Source organism: Tachypleus tridentatus, chromosome 10 (genome assembly GCF_004210375.1).
Source record: "Tachypleus tridentatus isolate NWPU-2018 chromosome 10, ASM421037v1, whole genome shotgun sequence".
NCBI lineage: Eukaryota > Metazoa > Arthropoda > Merostomata > Xiphosura > Limulidae > Tachypleus > Tachypleus tridentatus.
Genome location: NC_134834.1, coordinates 72,158,381 through 72,176,340, shown reverse-complemented (window position 1 = coordinate 72,176,340; position 17,960 = coordinate 72,158,381). Strand labels below are relative to the sequence as shown.

The following is a 17,960-nucleotide window of genomic DNA, read 5'->3' as shown; positions in this document are numbered from 1 at the left end:
AAGCTAGATTTTCCTGAATATATTTATTTACTTATTTTTATTTTCATCACCATTAAACACAAAAACGACAACATAAGCAATACTGCTAAGGCAGTGCTATGTTCTTCATGATGTATTGTGACGTAATTAATAGTGTTAAGACATTTCTAGGTTTCCTATGTAGGACGACCATCCAAATTAACTAGTATTAATTTTGAAGAAATTAGTTTTGAATCATCGTCAGAATGTTATACAGTACTGGTGTTAAAGAAAAAAAAACACTAAATGTGTGGGTCTCAAAATATTAAGGATAAACTTACGCGATTCAACACGATATATATATATATATGTTTATATTAGCAGCAGTGAATAAACACATTCTCCGATTTCTCCATGAAACCTATACCGTTCCACTGGAGCAAGCTTACGAAACTCCTTTATTTCATTGGCTGAGTGCCAATATCTCAGTAGCCTAAAGACAACGTATCTGCTCATGAAAAATCACAATATAACCAACCCAGAGGTAGGTTGTACCATGAAACTCAATATTTATCTCAGCCTCTTAATATAAATATCGCTACGACAATCTGTTTCACTGTTCTTTTGTATTATATCTGTAACTCATAAGCTATCAGTGAGCATTGTTCGAGAATATAAGCTACTTGGGCTTTTGTCGGAACACCGTGAGAAAAAAAAAAAAAATATTTCGAAATTTATAGTAAGTAGTCTATTTTTCAAAATGTTTTGCTTGAATAACTCCATGATATTAGAAATAGGTTTTGAGAAAAGAGAGATACACTGAGAGATCTACTTTCATTAGGGATGTGTTCTTGTTATCAGGTCGTTTCAACTAGAATTTACCTTTATGTATTTTTCGTGAAAGTATCCAAGATAATTTTGTTTTTACAATATCACTATATACTTAAACGTGGATAATGTGAGTCTATAATCTAACGTATAATATAGTTTGTACAATTTTAGCGAACTTTATCACAATCTATCTATATGTTATTTTAGATAATATTTACATAGTAGAGGAGTTATTTTGAATTATGTTTATATCGTATACCACCTTGTTACAGTTAAATAGTGCAGAAGCTATGTTAAATGATGCACCTATAACATGTTGCCTTATTACAGTTTGTGTACATACTAAATTATTTCGGGTAATACTTAAATACTAGAGCGATTATTTTGAATTATTCTTGTGCCAATCTCTTATTAAAACTTCTTGAAATTGCTAAATAGTCAGTTATTTGGATGATACTTCAAAGCAAAGCAGTTGCTCTTTGGTTATTATGTTTAGTACGAATATTCTTGAAATAACTATTACATTCATTCAAAGTTTTGACAAAAATGTTATACCATCACTCAGTGACACCGTCCATGTTTATATAAATGTTTATACAGATAAGTTGGAACTGTTTAAGAAACAGTTTTTGTTGATTTTCCCATACTTCTTCTTGTTACGTATCTAAATAATATCACTCAACTGTGTTACTTCATCACTACTATCATTATCAATCTAATGATACGAGGTTACTACTAGTTAATCACATCTTACGTTGCCTTGTGTTCATCACTCGTTTGGATAATTTTTCTCACGGTGTCTATTGCGTCATAGTTCCTGATTTTTACTTCAGAGAAATGGTTTAGTTTTTGAAATTTCGCTCAAAATTACATTAAGAGTATCTGCGTTAGCTGTTCCTAATTTAGTTGTGAAAGATTAGCGGAAAGGCAACTAGTTAACACCAACCGCCAACTCTTGGGCTACTCTTCTGCCATGTCAGACCTCGTCATAAAGATTTCATTGGTCTTGGCTTAAGAACAGAGACTCCATTTTTTGAAAGCTGTAAACATCGCAATATTTTGTTATGTTTCGTTATTGTAACTTCAATAATTAATGACATAAACGTATGTTGTAGTGGGTCACTATTGCCGTACTGTGCATGAGAAAAAATGACGCCATTGTATGTGTGATTCATGTCTTAGCAAAAAGACTTAACCTTACGAAATTTATACGTTATTGAATGTTGTCAAGTCATTGAAATTTGTATGCCTTAAAAATCTGTATGTAATACTTTCAGGAAATGACGTCGCTAATTGTAAAAATTACTTCTTCTCATAAACTGTAATGATATTTATCACATCTACTACTTATACCAAATTAAATACTTTAAAATTACCAGACGTAATTTCACATAATGTACTGATTTCGGTGTATAGTTTGACGCCAGCTTAATAATTATTCCTTTACCTATGTAAAAAATGACAAAACCTTTCTGTCTTTCTAGTATACTTTCACCTCACCACGATTTGATTGGTAGATCTCATAAGGTGGAAATAAAACATGAAACAGTGTAACTACACATATACTGAATAAACTTTGTAGAAATTATTTGTATTATAACTCAAACATTAGTAGATGATAGAAAGTAAATTGACACTGGAAGCTACTTTCGTTCTTGAGAAAAATCTTATGTTCTGGCTTTACCAAAAATAAATAAACGGTTACTTCTATGTTGTCAGATAACCCTATTTGTTTCAGGTTTGTTTTTCATTACTTGTAAAATGTACCATAATGTGGTAAATTACAACATTTAATTGTATTGCTTTGGAAAAGGTTGGTGAAATTAATATCAGATGTTTACTGCGATAGTTAAGTTGTACGTTTCTTTTTCAAAACACAAACTTTCGTTGTTGCCTTACAGATTTGAAAGATCCTATTATCAGCTTTGAAACAACAACAACACCGAACAAACAAATTCGGTTTGTGAATTTAATATATCTCGGACGTAAGAACTGTCACCTAAAACCTTGGTAAAAATGACTCTACTATGTCATTACAATTTTCAATAATTTTCGTTTTATCGTGCGAGTTCACTTCTAACTGCTTGGTTTCTAACACTTAAGATCCGTTCCCGATTAAGAGTCCTTCACTGCCGTGCTCATTCTGTATTTTAATTTTGGCCGGACATTACCTAGTTGTTAATGTGTTGGACTGTGGATCCGACGGTCCGTCATTTGCGTCCCGTTAACGAGAAAGACAAGAAAGCGGTAACAAGACAGTTAAAAGTTAAAGCTAGAAAAGCACAATAGTTGACAGAGAGTGATTTCAACTGATTGTTTTCCACCTAGTCTATCATTTCAAAGTTATGAATGAATAGTGCAGGTGGCTTTTGTGTAGTTTTAGGTGAAATTCCGAAAGAAATCCACAAAATATTTAGAAGCACTTTCTGGTGTTCCCAGATGTATTTAATAAATAGTTCGGTATACTTTATACTTAAAGATGAAGACAACGTTGGAAAAAATGAAGTTCTAGCGCAAAAACAAACACAACATAGGTTTAAACCACTGTTTTGCTCATCATGGATGTTGTTACAATTACATTTGTTTTACCCGAGTCCATTATTTTGTTCCACTTTCCTTTCAATGGCGCAACCTCTTGTATTTTGATTAAGCACCCAACACTTACAACCTTAGAGTAATTTTACATAATGTTTTTGTATCATATTTCTAACAGATCTTTTATCTCTGATGTTACATATTCGTATAATAATGTTCAATAGAAATACAGAGATGTATATATACAAATACGGCTTTTCGGTTCATTTTTTAACTTAAACAACTAACCAGTAGAAGGCGCTTTTGTACAATATAAAAATTTAGAATTTTAGAGAGTTTTTTTATTAATAAAATTGCTGATTCAAAATATGACAATGCCAAAAATGCGCGATATTGACTATTCGTTCCACAAAAACCTTTTTATTTATGTAAGTAGATACCCATTTACTATTTAACACAATCACTAGACTGTCTATCTAACTATTTACGATGTGCCAACTCTATTATAGAAGTCAAATGGAGAATGTCACCATATTATTCAGTGCCATATTGTCGTCTCTGCTATTGATGGCTTTACCGCAATGCACCATACGTTGCTCATTCGCTGAAGACAATTGGACCCAACCATTCAGGTTTTCAGGTAAATCCTCAAATTAAGAGGTTTATTTGATTTTGAAATTGTTTGTTCCAAGTGATAAACTGGACATAATAAAAATGCAGACACATAATTTTTAACGTAAGATAATTGCAGCCCTTAAAGTCTTACGCTTTATATTTTAACACCTTAATTTTCAATGAATGGAGATTTACATGAACCAAAATCATTGAGAATAATTTTGTTCGATATCAGAGCTGGTACTAGGTAAGGAACCAGATGATATGAACAAGTGCTAGTTCATTACTTTGTTAATTATCTTATTTTTCTAACTTTAAGACAAAGACACCACAGCTATAACAGTAACTGATTAATCGTAGGATTATTCGGAATTTATAAATTATATCATTATCAGAGAGATATAATGCAAATCGATATAAAATGCAGGAATAGCCACACATGCGTAAAATAAATATGTTATGGTTTGTAATTTAAGACAATTAGATGTGGAACTCCTTGCGTGGGAACAAATTTTAAATGAAGAACATAGGCTAAGTACTTAGGATTAGGAGTTCGTTTGAAATCGATAAACTTATTCATTACAATCTTATTTTTAAAAGTAAGGATTTGGATTTACTTTAGAGAGATCGGGCATTTACTGTTTCCGCTGTGGATACATATTTGACAGTCTGGAGTATTTAATTTTTTTCACTATGTTTGTGGGATAATTCCACGTTCTCGTAGGTTCGTTTATGTAATTGTTGTGCTATTTTACCAGTGTTTGCAGCTTTACAGTTACCACAAGTATATTTATGAACAACCTATGAAGATATTGGGGTGGGAAAAATTCTTTGATTCTAAACAGTTTTTGAATTCAGAACAAGATCTTAAAATCATTTGTAGTTTAATTTGTAAATAATATATATATATATATATATATGATTTTGGTTTTGGATTAAAAACCTAAGAAAAGTAACTTTATTTGACAAAGGAGCGATCAACATTAGCGGAATTTTAAAGCAGAATATGATTTCTGTTTTAGTTCATAGGAATTATCATGTTATGTTTTACAAAATGTAACAGATTATCATTAGTTTTAAAGGTGTTTTGTAGAGTTTGTTTCGGTGGTAAGAAGAAACGTTTGTTTTGAATTTCGCGCAAAGCTACTCGAGGGCTATCTGCGTTAGCCGTCCCTAATTTAGCAGTGTAAGACTAGAGGGAAGGCAGCTAGTCATCACCACCCACCGCCAACTCTTGGGATTCTCTTTTACCAACGAATAGTGGGATTGCCTGTCACATTATAACGCCTCCACGGCTGAAAGGGCTAGCATGTTCGGTGTGACAGGGATTCGAACCCGCGATCTTAGGATTACGATTCGAGTGTCTTAACCACCTGGCCATGCCGGGCCAAACAAATGTGTACTGTACGCTTTATGAAAAGGTTTAGCATGAAGTCACAACTGACATACTTCAGAATAAAGCTCTGAAATCTGGTGCGCTCTCTCTCTAGCCGTATATAAATTTTGTATACCCGGGAGAGTCAGGTACACTAGAGCTCTTCATAGTTAGTACATGAGGCTCAGAGTGATGAACATTACTCAGGCCCTTTTCAGGGCAATGTCCATGTATATTGTACTTTCAGATTATCTAAGTCTAGAATATAGGTGGCCTATTTTATTTTAGCACTAATTTATTTTTTTATAATACTGTATATATATATTTATTTATTTATTATTATTATGAATTGTTATTTTATTTTTAATTTTTACATAATTCTAACTTAATGATCTAATGTATAAATTAATCGAAGAGAGGTGTTTATGACTCTCTTCACCATATATGCAATACCTGTCTAGTTCGCATAACAGCTCATTTTTTATCCAGTTTTTATCGAAATATTTTATTGCACTATGTAGAAGTCTATCTGGTATTGTTTGTGTATTAGAGTATTTATGCGTGTTTGTTTTTTGTTTTTTTGAATTCTTGATTGCTTGTTTGAGTTCAGTTAGTGTGATTTTTTTGGTGAGCAGTAGAGTATCATAGTTATAAGTATGATCAGTGTTATTGTTAATAATATTTATTGGAAAATATGGTTTCTATGTTATTTGTTACACAGTTGTTTACTTTGTTGTAGGAATAGTTGTTCATGTCTGGGTCATTATGTGTTTTGTAATTGATATCTGAAGGCTTCTGCTTTTTCTTTGTTGGTTTGCGCTAAGGTGTTGTTATGTTCCAGTGTTTGGTATTTTCTTGTAGTAGGTTCATTGGTCAATCTTTTCAAGTGTGACCAAAACTTTCTAGGGTCGGTTTATTCATTTAGTTGGGAGCAGAAGTTGTCCCATTTTTCTTGTTTTAGGTGTTTAATTTCTGTTCTGATTTTATTTATGATACTATTAATTTGTGTTTTTATTTCTTGTTTTCTTGTTGCCATGAGCTGTCTTCTTAATTGCTTTCGTTGTTTTATCAGTGTTAATAGTTGTTTGGTTGGTTTCCATGCGTTGTTTATGGTTATATGTTGTTGTTTCAGAACAGTGTCCGTAGCTGCTTATAACAGGCACTCCATGATTATTTGACTATAATTATCAACTTCTGATTCGTTGTTAGCTGTATGCTTAATTTTATCTGGTAGTATGTTGTTTAAGACACACCATATTGGAAGATGATCGTTGTCAACATCTTTTCTCACATTAAAATGTATTAACTTTTGACTAACATTAAAAGATATGAGGCAGATCTCTAAGATATCATTTGAATTTGTCTCATAGGTAGTATGCTTGGGTGTACTATCGTTAATAAGGGTTATGTTATTATCATCTATGAATTGTAATAGCTGTCTGCCATTTGTGTTAGTGGATTTACATCCAAAGTTCTTATGTTTATTATTCAGATCACATATTACAATTGTAGTTTGGTTGTAGGAAAAAGTGTTGTGGATTAGGTTTATGTCAGTGTATTTAGTTGGTGAACAATATGTACCTGCTGCTGTTATTATTGAGTGATTTTATAGGAGGATATCAACCATTATATTTTCGTTATTACTGTTCATTTTAATTTCAGCTACGGAAATGTTTTTATGTAATAACATAATTCCTCTGTTGATGTCTTGATTGTTTGTTCTGTCTTTTCTTATTGATGTATAATTCCATATTTTGAATCTATTATTGGGATAAATTAGGCTTTCACTTAGAATAAAAATATCAGAGTTAGTGTCTTTTATTAAGTCTTCAATCTCGTGTTTCTTGGAAGCAAGTTCACCTTGGATGTTGATGCTTAGAACTGTGAATTTATATGTTTTTAGTATGTATCCAGTGATTGTTGTGATTAATTGCGGTATGTGTAGTGTTATATGTCTTTTAGCAATGCTTATGAAGATATCTATGCTATTTTAGATTGGGTCGGTTTTGTAAATTCTGTAATGAAATCTGTAAAAATGTTTTTAATTACGTTTACTATTAGACTTGTATCATCGTTTGTACTGTCTTTTATTGTAAGATTGTTGTTTTCTTGGAGGTTTGTTGCATCTGTGTTTTTGTTAAGTTATATATGTATTGTTTACTGTTCTGGTTGAGTTTCGTTGTTTCTTTGTTAGTGGTTTTGGTTGTGTAATGTTTTCTTTCAGCTGGACCTGTAATTGTAGTTGTGTGTGTTTGTTGTACAGTTGTATTAGATGTATCATCTGGTATTGGTTTTGTTGTTTTTATTTCATAAATACGTTGTTTTATCTTTTTATATTTGTCACTACCTTTATAATTCACTGTGTGTGTTTCTCCACTATTGCAACATTTTGGTGTATCCTGTTCTTTTTTACATACAGATAAGCGGTGTTCTCCGGAGTTACTAGACATGCCGCTGAAACGTGTCCATATCTTTGGCAATTGTAACATTGTGTAATTACAAATGCTGGTGTTTTTAATTGTTCGACTTGGAATTTTTGGTACCATAGAATGATACCGTTATTTATTAATTTCAAGATGTTATAATTTTGATCCATGTCTACTCTTACTAAATACATAGGTTTGTTTGTGACCTTGGAGATTACTTTGTCGACTTTGCTGTAGAGTATATTTAGATTCTCTAGTGCTTGTTCAATGTCATATTTTATCTGTGCAGAAACGGCTAGTTTCTCCAATATAGAAGTCGTGACAGTTATCACATTGTATTTTATAAATAATGTTGGTGTGGAGTTTGTCAGTGTAGTTTTTACACATCAACATTATTTATAAAATACAATGTGATAACTGCCACGACTTCTATATTGGAGAAACAAGTAGAAAAATAGAAACCAGATTCAAAGAGCATAAAAAGTCATTTTCACGCGTTTTCAAACACTGCAAATCAAATACACACAATTCAACCATAGAAAGCACTCAATTACTAAATAAAGAAACAAACATAAACAAACGCAACATTAAAGAAGCCTTACTTATACAACAACTCAAGCCCAAAATAAACCAATACAAAGGAACACCTTTATATCTATATTAATAAATATAATCAAACATCTAAGCACGCCCTCTACATTCCCACACTTAGTTACACAACACTCTTTAAACATGTGGTCAGCTGTCGGTCAGTTACCTCTTTTTTACTTTGTGAACCTGACGATGACCGAAGAAGGTCGATACGTTGTTCGCTCCTCTACATAAAAATTTTCTCAATCCAAACGAGCCGTTTTTACATATATATTTTTCTCTTCAAGTGAGTTTTCTAGTCATCACTAACGCCATATTTTGTTATAGAATACTGCACCCCACGAATTACTATTACTTTAGGCTGTGGTTTACTTCCTAGTAGGTGAATTTTTGTTTGCAGGTATGAATGCGTCCTTGGGCCATTATTTTAAAATGTTTGTTAAGATAAGCAGCTCCTTGTCCCCAGACAAACACACCGCCCCTGGGTAGACGCTTAACACTGGTTATTTCGATACCTGGTTTACATCAACTAATTTCCGCAGCTAGTTGCGGTTTACTGTTTGTAACAGGTACGCCTTCAATAATTATCGAGTATTGGGGTATTTTTGATTTTGGTGGTGTGTTTTTGATTTTGGTGGTATGTTTTTGAGTTTGATGGTGTGTTTTTTATTTTGGTGGTTTGTTTTTAATTTTGGTGGTGCGTTTTTGATTTTGGTGATGTGTGTTTCTGATTTTGGTAGTGTGTTTTTGATTTTGACGAGGTGTGTTTTTGATTTTGGCGATGTGTTTTTTTGATGGTGTGTTTTTGATTTTAGTGATGTGTATTTTTGATTTTGGTGGTGTGTTTTTGATTTTGGTGATGTGCGTTTTTGGTTTTGGTGGTGTGTTTTTGATTTTGGTGATGTGTGTATTTGGATGTATGGTATCATGTTGTAGTTATTTTTTTCTTTTTCTTTTAGAGACCACTAATGTAAAATCTTGGTGTTCGTTATTTTGTTCCTCAGTTTGTTCTGGATTTGTAGCTTCTTCATTAGTTTTCGTATTGTTAACATTCAAGGTTTTGTTTAGGTTAGTTACATAATTTTTATCATCTGTAATGGAGAAAGGAACTCTCTCTACTTCAGTATAAGAAGTTTCTTGTTTGTTTGTTTGTTTTGGAATTTCGCACACAGCTACTCGAGGGCTATCTGTGCTAGCCGTCCCTAATTTAGCAGTGTAAGACTAGAGGGAAGGCAGCTAGTCATCACCACCCACCGCCAACTCTTGGGCTACTATTTTACCAACGAATAGTGGGATTGACCGTCACATTATAACGCCCCCACGGCTGGGAGGGCGAGCATGTTTAGCAAGAAGTTTCTTCTCCTTTGTTTTCATTTTCGGAATTCTCACTAGAACTGCTTAAATTTTTTTTTAGGTTTTCGTTTTTTTCTTAAATTGCTGTCTTTATCGTATTCAAAAGATGTTAATTTTGTTTTAGCAAAACTACATAACACCATTAACGGGGAATTTCTTTTTTCAGATTTGAAATGAATTATAATTTCTGGCCACCTAACGAACTAGACTAACTCTGCTTGTTTTTGAGGCCACTCGTTGGGTATGTTTCTTCTTTTTTTCGGCGTCATATTGGTAATATCCGCTGCAGTGGTCGGCATCGTTTTACCCTTGGCGACCCGCACTTTCACCGACTTGGTTGGGACTTGGCTTTTTCGAGTTCAACAGTATCTGTTACTTAAAATATAAATATTTCTTAGTGTTCTTTCATCCAAGTCGGTATAGATATTTTAACTTCGACCCTAATTTAGTAATTTAAGACTAGAGGGAAGTCAGCTAGTCATCACCACCCACCGCCAACTTTTGGGCTACTCTTTTACCAACGAATAGTGGGATTCACCGTCACATTATAACGTCCCCATGGCCGTGTAAGCCTGTAAGCATTGTCTTATGATGGGTAGATTTAATTCGGTAACTTAGCCTGTCGATCTATACAGTTAGAGAAGGCAGCTTTTTTTTCACTTCCACTTAAAAATTTAATACGAAATTGTTGAAAGAATTAGACGTGCAAACTAATTTCTAGATTACTTTTCATCATTATCTTTTATGATAAAGTAAAACTACGTTATCTACACGTACAAAAACCATTTTTATGCACATGTTATATAGTCTAAAATTAATAAAATTTAAACTTTCCGTTTTACAAGCTATAAATGAAGAAATTAAAGACGGTTAAATTTTGAAAACAATTCATATTATCTTATGTTTCAACAAGTATACTAGATTATTTGAATAACAGCGGGAAGTCACAAAGTTTAAACTGAGTTTCACAAATAACATAAGCTATGTAGACATGCTTTTTAATGATCAGTAAAATCTTGGTAGTTAAATTTATGGTATTTTTCGGTTATGTATATGAATGCTAAAAATATTTAAACTATAAAATAAAAATAAATTAAAACAACAAATAATTCAAACAAGGAACAATTATAAATTAGCTAGGATTTCCATTTATTATTACAGATTGCAATTCGATATTGGATGGTCAAATGAAGACTTTCCTCACTGTCTCTTCTCTCGTTTCATCACTTCCTAGTGGTGACAAAGTACGTTTTCTGGAGTTGAACTGGCACGGAGACTTCCCACAAGATAATGATCTAGTTGCTTTATTTGACCATGACCCAACTACAGAAGTGGGGCGACCCCTAGAGGCAGTTCTTCCAAGTTTGCTTCGCGGTAATTTTTATCTGACGAACTTCCGTTTGCCTTATTTCGATTTCACCGAAGACAATATTACATCGAAATGTTTGGGTTTTTGGGCTGGATACTTTCGAGCAAGACGACTGGTCAGTTCATCCTGTATTAAGGCAGAACCTTTCTGGATGCAAGAAAATAATAAGATGTTTAACAGTTTGCGTATCCATGATCTCATGATTCCCGGAACTCATGACTCTGGAAGTTACAGGCGATACCCAGGAAAGAAGAAAGACAACATCATCACAAGATATAAATACACCCAAGAAGAAAATGTGTTTAACCAGCTTGCATATGGTATTCGTTATCTTGATATACGCGTGGGTTATTACCCCCGAACCAAAGAGAAATTTTGGATTAATCACGACCTCTTTCGGACTCGAAATCCTCTGTCTAACGTTTTAAATGATGTAAAGAGATTTCTCGATGCTACTTCGGAAATTATAATAATGGATTTTCACCGATTTGCTTTTGGATTTAGATGTAAACCAGAAGCGCATCAGCATCTTATTGAAATCCTTCTTTATAATTTTAAGTCTTACTTAATCCCTAGGTATTATGGCAAAGATGTTACCCTTGGTTTCTTATGGAAAACCAATAAACGCCTCTTAATTGCTTATAACCATAAAATGAAGCCACGAAATAACTACCTATGGCCTGGAATTCAACAGATGTGGGGAGACCGACGATCTGTTTCAGATTTAAAGTTCTACTTTGATAACCTGTTCGGTCAAAGCCTTCCTAACAGACCTTGGTCTTCTATGGCAGAACTTACCCCGAACATTTTCACCATTTTAATCAACCCAACAAAGGGTCTTAGAGGACTAGCAGACAATGTTAATCGTAATTTAACGAGTTGGTTTAGAGATCTGTGGTGGAAGCAGTCAAATATTATAGCAACAGATTATTTTTTAGGAAATGACATTATTAATGTAGCTATAAGGTCAAACAGAAAGAGAGTTTTATGTTAATACATAGGAACTTTTAGATTACGTTCATTTTACTTTAAGTTCACAAACTGACGACAATCTAACAGAACAGTATGTATATCTACCTATCTACACATATATAATATTATATCATATAGTGGGTACACAATATATATTGTGGTGGTAAAGGTACACAATAGACATAATACAAATATGCACGTCAAAAATCAACAGTGACAGAAAGTTTTGCTTTAAAATATAATTGCCATTCTTTTTCATGTTTCTCTACCCAACATACCTAGAAAACTAGGCAAGAAACCATGACTCAGTTCATGTATCTTCTTGCTGTTTCAATTGGGATAACTATACAAGTAATTTATCACTAACATCAGTGAACCTAAATATATTATACGTGTTTCTGGGCAGTGCACGACGTTATCGTTTATTCATAGTAACTACTCAGGGTTGTGGAGAGGCAGGACGGACCCTGGGGACAGTTATGTCACTGGGGCTCTCTTTGAAGTCTTCATAAATTCATGGTGCATTCATGAGCTTGTATTTCTGGTGGACGGAAACCAAATGTGTTGAGAATTTACATTTTTTTAGGTAAAAGGTATTTTTTGAGGCAAAGTGATTTTTCATTAAGTATATTATGAAAATGAGAATACATTATTCTTTATACCATATTTCTTTGGGCCTCCTAATTGACCCTGGGCTCCGGGATTGTAGCCCCCCCTGACCCCCTCTCTCATCAGGCCTGTAACTACTCGTAATAAAACAATTATAATCCTGGTGTGAAAGTGAGTTTTCTTACAGAAATATGGCTTTTAAAAACTTAAGTACAGGGTGAAACAAGAACTACTAGCCAATAGAAGATGAACATTAGATGACTGTAACGTGTAAAACGTTCAGTGCTTTGTACACTATTCAATAGACATTTATAGGGAGCCAACCTTTATATGATGCGTGAAGTGAAGTAATAAAAAAATAATAATCAATACACATAATATTCAATTTTATTACACACATTCATAGAATACACTAACTTTCAATCAGGGGAAAAACGTCACAAGTTAAGTAACAAAAACATTTTGTAACTGTAACATGATGTAAGGGTTACAATATCAAAAATAATGTAACCAAGAATAAGTGATGATATAACTATACATAGATCATCTATACACGACGTAAAATGTTATGTTACACTGTATAGAACAAGAGCATAGGGATGATACAACTATATATAGATCAACTATACATGACTTAAAATATTAAAATTTTATGTTACACTGTATAAAACAAGAGAATAGGGATGATACAGCCATACATAGATTATCATCCCTGTGTTCCTGTTTGCATTGTTTTTGGCACTGCTATTGCTGTATTATTTTATATTTACAAAACGTTTATTTATTACTTGTATAAATATAAAATTGGGATTCATTAATCCGACGCCGTGCTCTGTCGTGTTTAATAATAAAGAATCTCATAGTATTGAACTAATTTTGATTTTTACAACATTTTGTTTGGTTGTATAAGTTGAAGCGCAAAGACACATCATTCACTTTGTCCACCACTAGTACTGAACCCCTACTTAAACGTTGTAAGCGTATGTTATAATGAAATAAGTTTTTAGTAGCATTGTTTCATTGACTTGTCGTTAGATGGCAGCATATAATTATTTTCTCGATCTGCACATTTGTTTGAATGTTAAAATACACCATTAATAGTTTCTTTCATGTGTCAAATATTTTGAATCATAATTTTAAAAAAAATTAAAAGATTTTCAACTAAAAATACTTGAATAACTTAGTATAAACCCAATACACAACTTGGTGTGTAGTGTGTGTTTGTTTGTTTTTCTTATAGCAAAGTCACAGTGAGCTATCTGCTGTGTCCACTTAGGATAATCGAATACCTGATTTTAGCGTTACAAATCCATAGACTTACCACTTATAGCTAGTGAGTTTTGAACATTTATGTACTTAATATTCTCAAAGTGAGACAAGCACCACTCTCTCCGTAACAAAATTTGTTAATAGTTTCACCTATTTAACTTGTTTGTAAAACAGTTTAACTATTATAAAATAGTTTCATGATCCTGACACTAAGCATATTTTATTTTTATTTATATTAAAGGTTCACACATTTGCCTTACACCACTATGAAAAAATAAAATAAGCTATTCAGGATAATACGAGTATATTATTATTTAGGATATACGGTCGACTAGACTGAAGACTAATAAATTGGCTTACTTTCGTGGTTCATTAATTATTCAGAATACTTTTTTTAATACATTTTGGTTAATCCTGTCACTATTGTTACTATTTTTGGCAATTATTTTCTGTAATTTTATTTTCGTTTGTAATTTAAACGATGGAAAGTGATTTTGTATATTTGGAAAAGTAATTAAACCAAAAGGTTAAAACCGGAGAAACCACTTCGTATGATCTATTTAAAAATAATGTTAAATGGCGAAATAACAATCTACTGCATGGTTAGTAAAATCTTTATGTTGAAACAAACTTTTCGATCATCTGTACAAGTGATTGTATCTTAATGTTTGTGATTCCAAGCTCCATGTGTCCTGTGATTGTAGTTATTTCTCAGTTTATACCATATTATATTTTTATTGTTCTGATTTACCCTTTATTGGAAGATTTGTTATTTTCTTGTGCCTGTCCTTGATTTTCTAAGCACATTTTAAATTCCCTTCCTTGTCTTTGCTCATCCAACATTGCCGTCATCTTTCAAAATATTTTTTGTATCTCATCTTCAAGTGTCATATCTCAAACTCTCCACGTCTTATTAATTAAAATGTAACGTATTTTATATACGCATATTATCTTTTTCCCCTCAACCCTATTGTAATTTGTTATGAGCCACGATTTTGTCATTAGCAAAAATGCAGTTTTGTCAACTGGTAAGAAATCCCGTTATTTTGAATGATATATTTTTAAAAAGCTTTAAATTCTCATGGGGGACATTTATTTAACAGAACTGAGACTATTCCTATCAGATACAAATAATATTATTATACTCTTTGACCATGTTTTATAACATTTAGATAATCGGAAAACGTGTTCAATTCACTACAACATTTAAACAGTGTTTCCTTCTCGTCGATGTTACAAAATATGAAAACAAAAATAATCAAACGAAATTATTCACACAAAGATTTAAATATTGTAGTCATAACGTGGCTTTTAGAACCGAATTATTTCAAACATAGTCTCCGCAGAAGAAGGTATTTTTGATATAACAAAGAGGAGCTTTGAAAGAGCTCGACTTCTGTGTTTGTCCTCACTGAAAATAAAGTCCTTTAAGCGATCGAACTTAGGTATCAATTGAGCAAAAATGTGTGTATTTTTAAACTACAAATATCTAGTATTTATACTTTATAAATATATATTATAATAATGTTTTTTCTGTAAATAGTTTTATCAGTTAATAACACATAAATATAATAGAGGGTAAGTTTAAAATAATCAGTATTTTACTTATAATTAATATTTTTATTTCAAGTGATTTTCAGTACATCACAATTTTCTACGTTAACTGACATATTTTGTAAAAAAAAAATTCCTGTATTTATATTATAAAAATCAAACTTCAGTTAGACGTTGTTTTTCCTTGACATAACGTACGAAAAGGAAAACGTGTGCTGCATGGTTCTAGCTTCTGTTTTTGACAATTCTGAAAAAAAAATAATTGTTTTTCTCACTTCGGATTACTAGTCTTCACGAGCTCTTCAGAGTTGACTGTTATTACTAGTTAATTATGTATGTTATTATTTCAAAGCAAAGGCTGTGCAGAACTTAACTATTAGTTTATGTCACAACGTAAAATAACAAAATGAAAAAATAGAAATAAACTTTTATAATGGGTTGAAAATTTAAGTTCAGTAAGTCGAAGAAAACTCGGACTTGGAAGTGTTCGAATGAATAATACATTCAAAGTACATGTACCACTTTTTACAGAGCAAGTGGAAATATAACTGCTTTAGGTGGACCATAGAGTACTATGAGTGCGAAGATAAACACAGTTCATTGTTCATTGATGAATTTTGATATTTATTCAATGTATGCCACTATACGGTTAACAAAAAACTATATAAACGCGTTAGAAGTTTTGTAGTTTAAACTAACATTATCAACAACATAACCCGAGGCGAAGTGGGAATTGAGAAGGATATTGCTGGAGAGACAAACAATCTTCCGAAACGAGCGATGTCTGACAATTCCAAAGATCTAGCCCTTATTATAATGTACCAGAACTGATGTAAATGTTATACGTTGTATAGAACTAACGCAATAGACTCTTCGTAGGTTTTATAAGTTAGCGATTTTTTGTCGTTGCGTTGACTCATGAGGAAACAAATATATATTTCTATGGTACAAAACATAAATTCTTTCGTGTTTTTCTTAATGTAGTGTTGAAGATAAGGCTTCACACAAATGAACTAAAAGTGAAAACAGAGTAGGAGAAAACGCTTATAGACGTGAATATTCACAACTTGATCGTTTCTATTAAAGTAATATTACATTACCGTAATTTGAATAATAATTTCACATACACTAGCACAGACTTTCAATAAGGTAAGAGAATGTAAAACAACACTTCAATAACATTTCAGCTACTGTAAACGTCGAAGAGGTAAAAAACGGAATAACTAAACTGTTACTGGACTTATTGTACTATTGTATTTTTGACAAATCTTGGATGACTTCCTCACTTTTGTTTTGGAAAATCTGAATATTATAAGCTCCTATAGATCAATCTAATTAATGAAACCTTATCTCAGAAAATAATTTATAAATATGTTTAGATATTATTAAATGTCTTTAGCTTTCTATGAAACTCGTTAGTTTTTATAACGTAATATTACTGATGTTGATAGGAAAAGTTGTAGAGATAAAATATAACTAATAGTTCTATGAAACGCTATTAATTTAGGAAGTTGGAGTAATTGTCTACACCCGATGTACCTCTATTTGTACTAATGCATCAGTTATGATTGCAATATCTTTTTGTCTATCTCCCGGTGGGACAGCGGTAAATCTACGGACGCAAAAATCCGGAGTTCGATTTCTCGTAGTGGTTTGATTTGTTTTCAATTTCGTGCAATGCTACACGATGGCTACCTGCGTTAGTCGTCCCTAATTTACCAGTGTAGTCATTACTACTCACCGCCAACTCTTGGGCTACTCTTTTACCAACGAATAGTGGTATTGATCGTCACATTCTGACGCCCCCACGACTGAAAGGGCGAGCATGTTTGGTGCGACTGGGATTTGACCCCGCAAATCTCAGATTACGAGTCAAGCGCCGTAACACCTGGCCATGCCGGGCCTTCCGCAGTGGACACAGTAGACAGCCCATTGTTGCTTAACTCTGAAGAGAAGTACTACCTTTATAGTACCTTGAGAAATCTGTTCATATTATGTTTTCCTCGCGTAATTTACTCATACTTTTTTTTCTAAAAATCTTAATTATTTTTGTCCAAATAGCATTCACAAAACAAGAAGAAAATGGAATAAGACAGTTAAATATTTCCTGGGATTCTATTTTCATTGAGCTTGAATTACAATCTAAGTGGCGCTTGAAAGGTTTTGAAAGCAGTTTCAAAATGGTTTGGTTCTTGAATTTCGCGCAAAGCTACTCGAGGGTTATCTGCGCTAGCCGACCCTAATTTAGCAGTGTAAGACTAGAGGGAAGACAGTAGTGGTTCGAGTTTGTATATTTTTAACTAGGGTTTAAAACTGTCTTTCATTACAAAAATTCAAAGTCAGACATGACAGTTAAAAATTAAGTTACATTGTCAACCTTACTTTCACATTTACTGTTTGTTTGCTTTTGAATTTCGTGCAAAGCACACGAGGGCTACCTGCGCTAGTATAAGACTAGAGGGAAGACAGCTAGTCATCACCACCCACCGCCAACTCTTGGGCT

The 17,960-nt window shown here is 32.7% G+C and overlaps 1 protein-coding gene across 4 annotated transcripts; it reads left to right on the top strand.

Annotated features, from left to right (window-relative positions):
* The first annotated feature begins 369 nt into the window (after positions 1-369).
* LOC143229548 (PI-PLC X domain-containing protein 1-like) lies at positions 370-14,438 on the top strand. 4 transcript variants are annotated; one of them, XM_076462033.1, is made up of 3 exons: positions 370-502; positions 3,834-3,964; positions 10,846-14,438. In XM_076462033.1, the coding sequence occupies exons 2-3, from the start codon at positions 3,841-3,843 to the stop codon at positions 12,045-12,047; spliced, it is 1,326 nt and encodes a 441-aa protein (XP_076318148.1). In that variant the 5' UTR covers positions 370-502; positions 3,834-3,840; the 3' UTR covers positions 12,048-14,438. The 4 variants fall into 4 exon arrangements, with proteins under 4 accessions (XP_076318148.1, XP_076318147.1, XP_076318146.1 ...); XM_076462032.1 differs by having other exon boundaries at positions 473-697; XM_076462031.1 differs by lacking the exon at positions 370-502 and adding an exon at positions 1,924-1,949.
* Positions 14,439-17,960: the final 3,522 nt, after the last annotated feature.

Excerpts from the sequence above, each read along its gene's own strand:
- LOC143229548 (XM_076462031.1), top strand. Across the intron at positions 3,965-10,845 it reads CCAACCATTCAGGTTTTCAG|ATTGCAATTCGATATTGGAT; the intron begins GTAAATCCTCAA and ends TTATTATTACAG.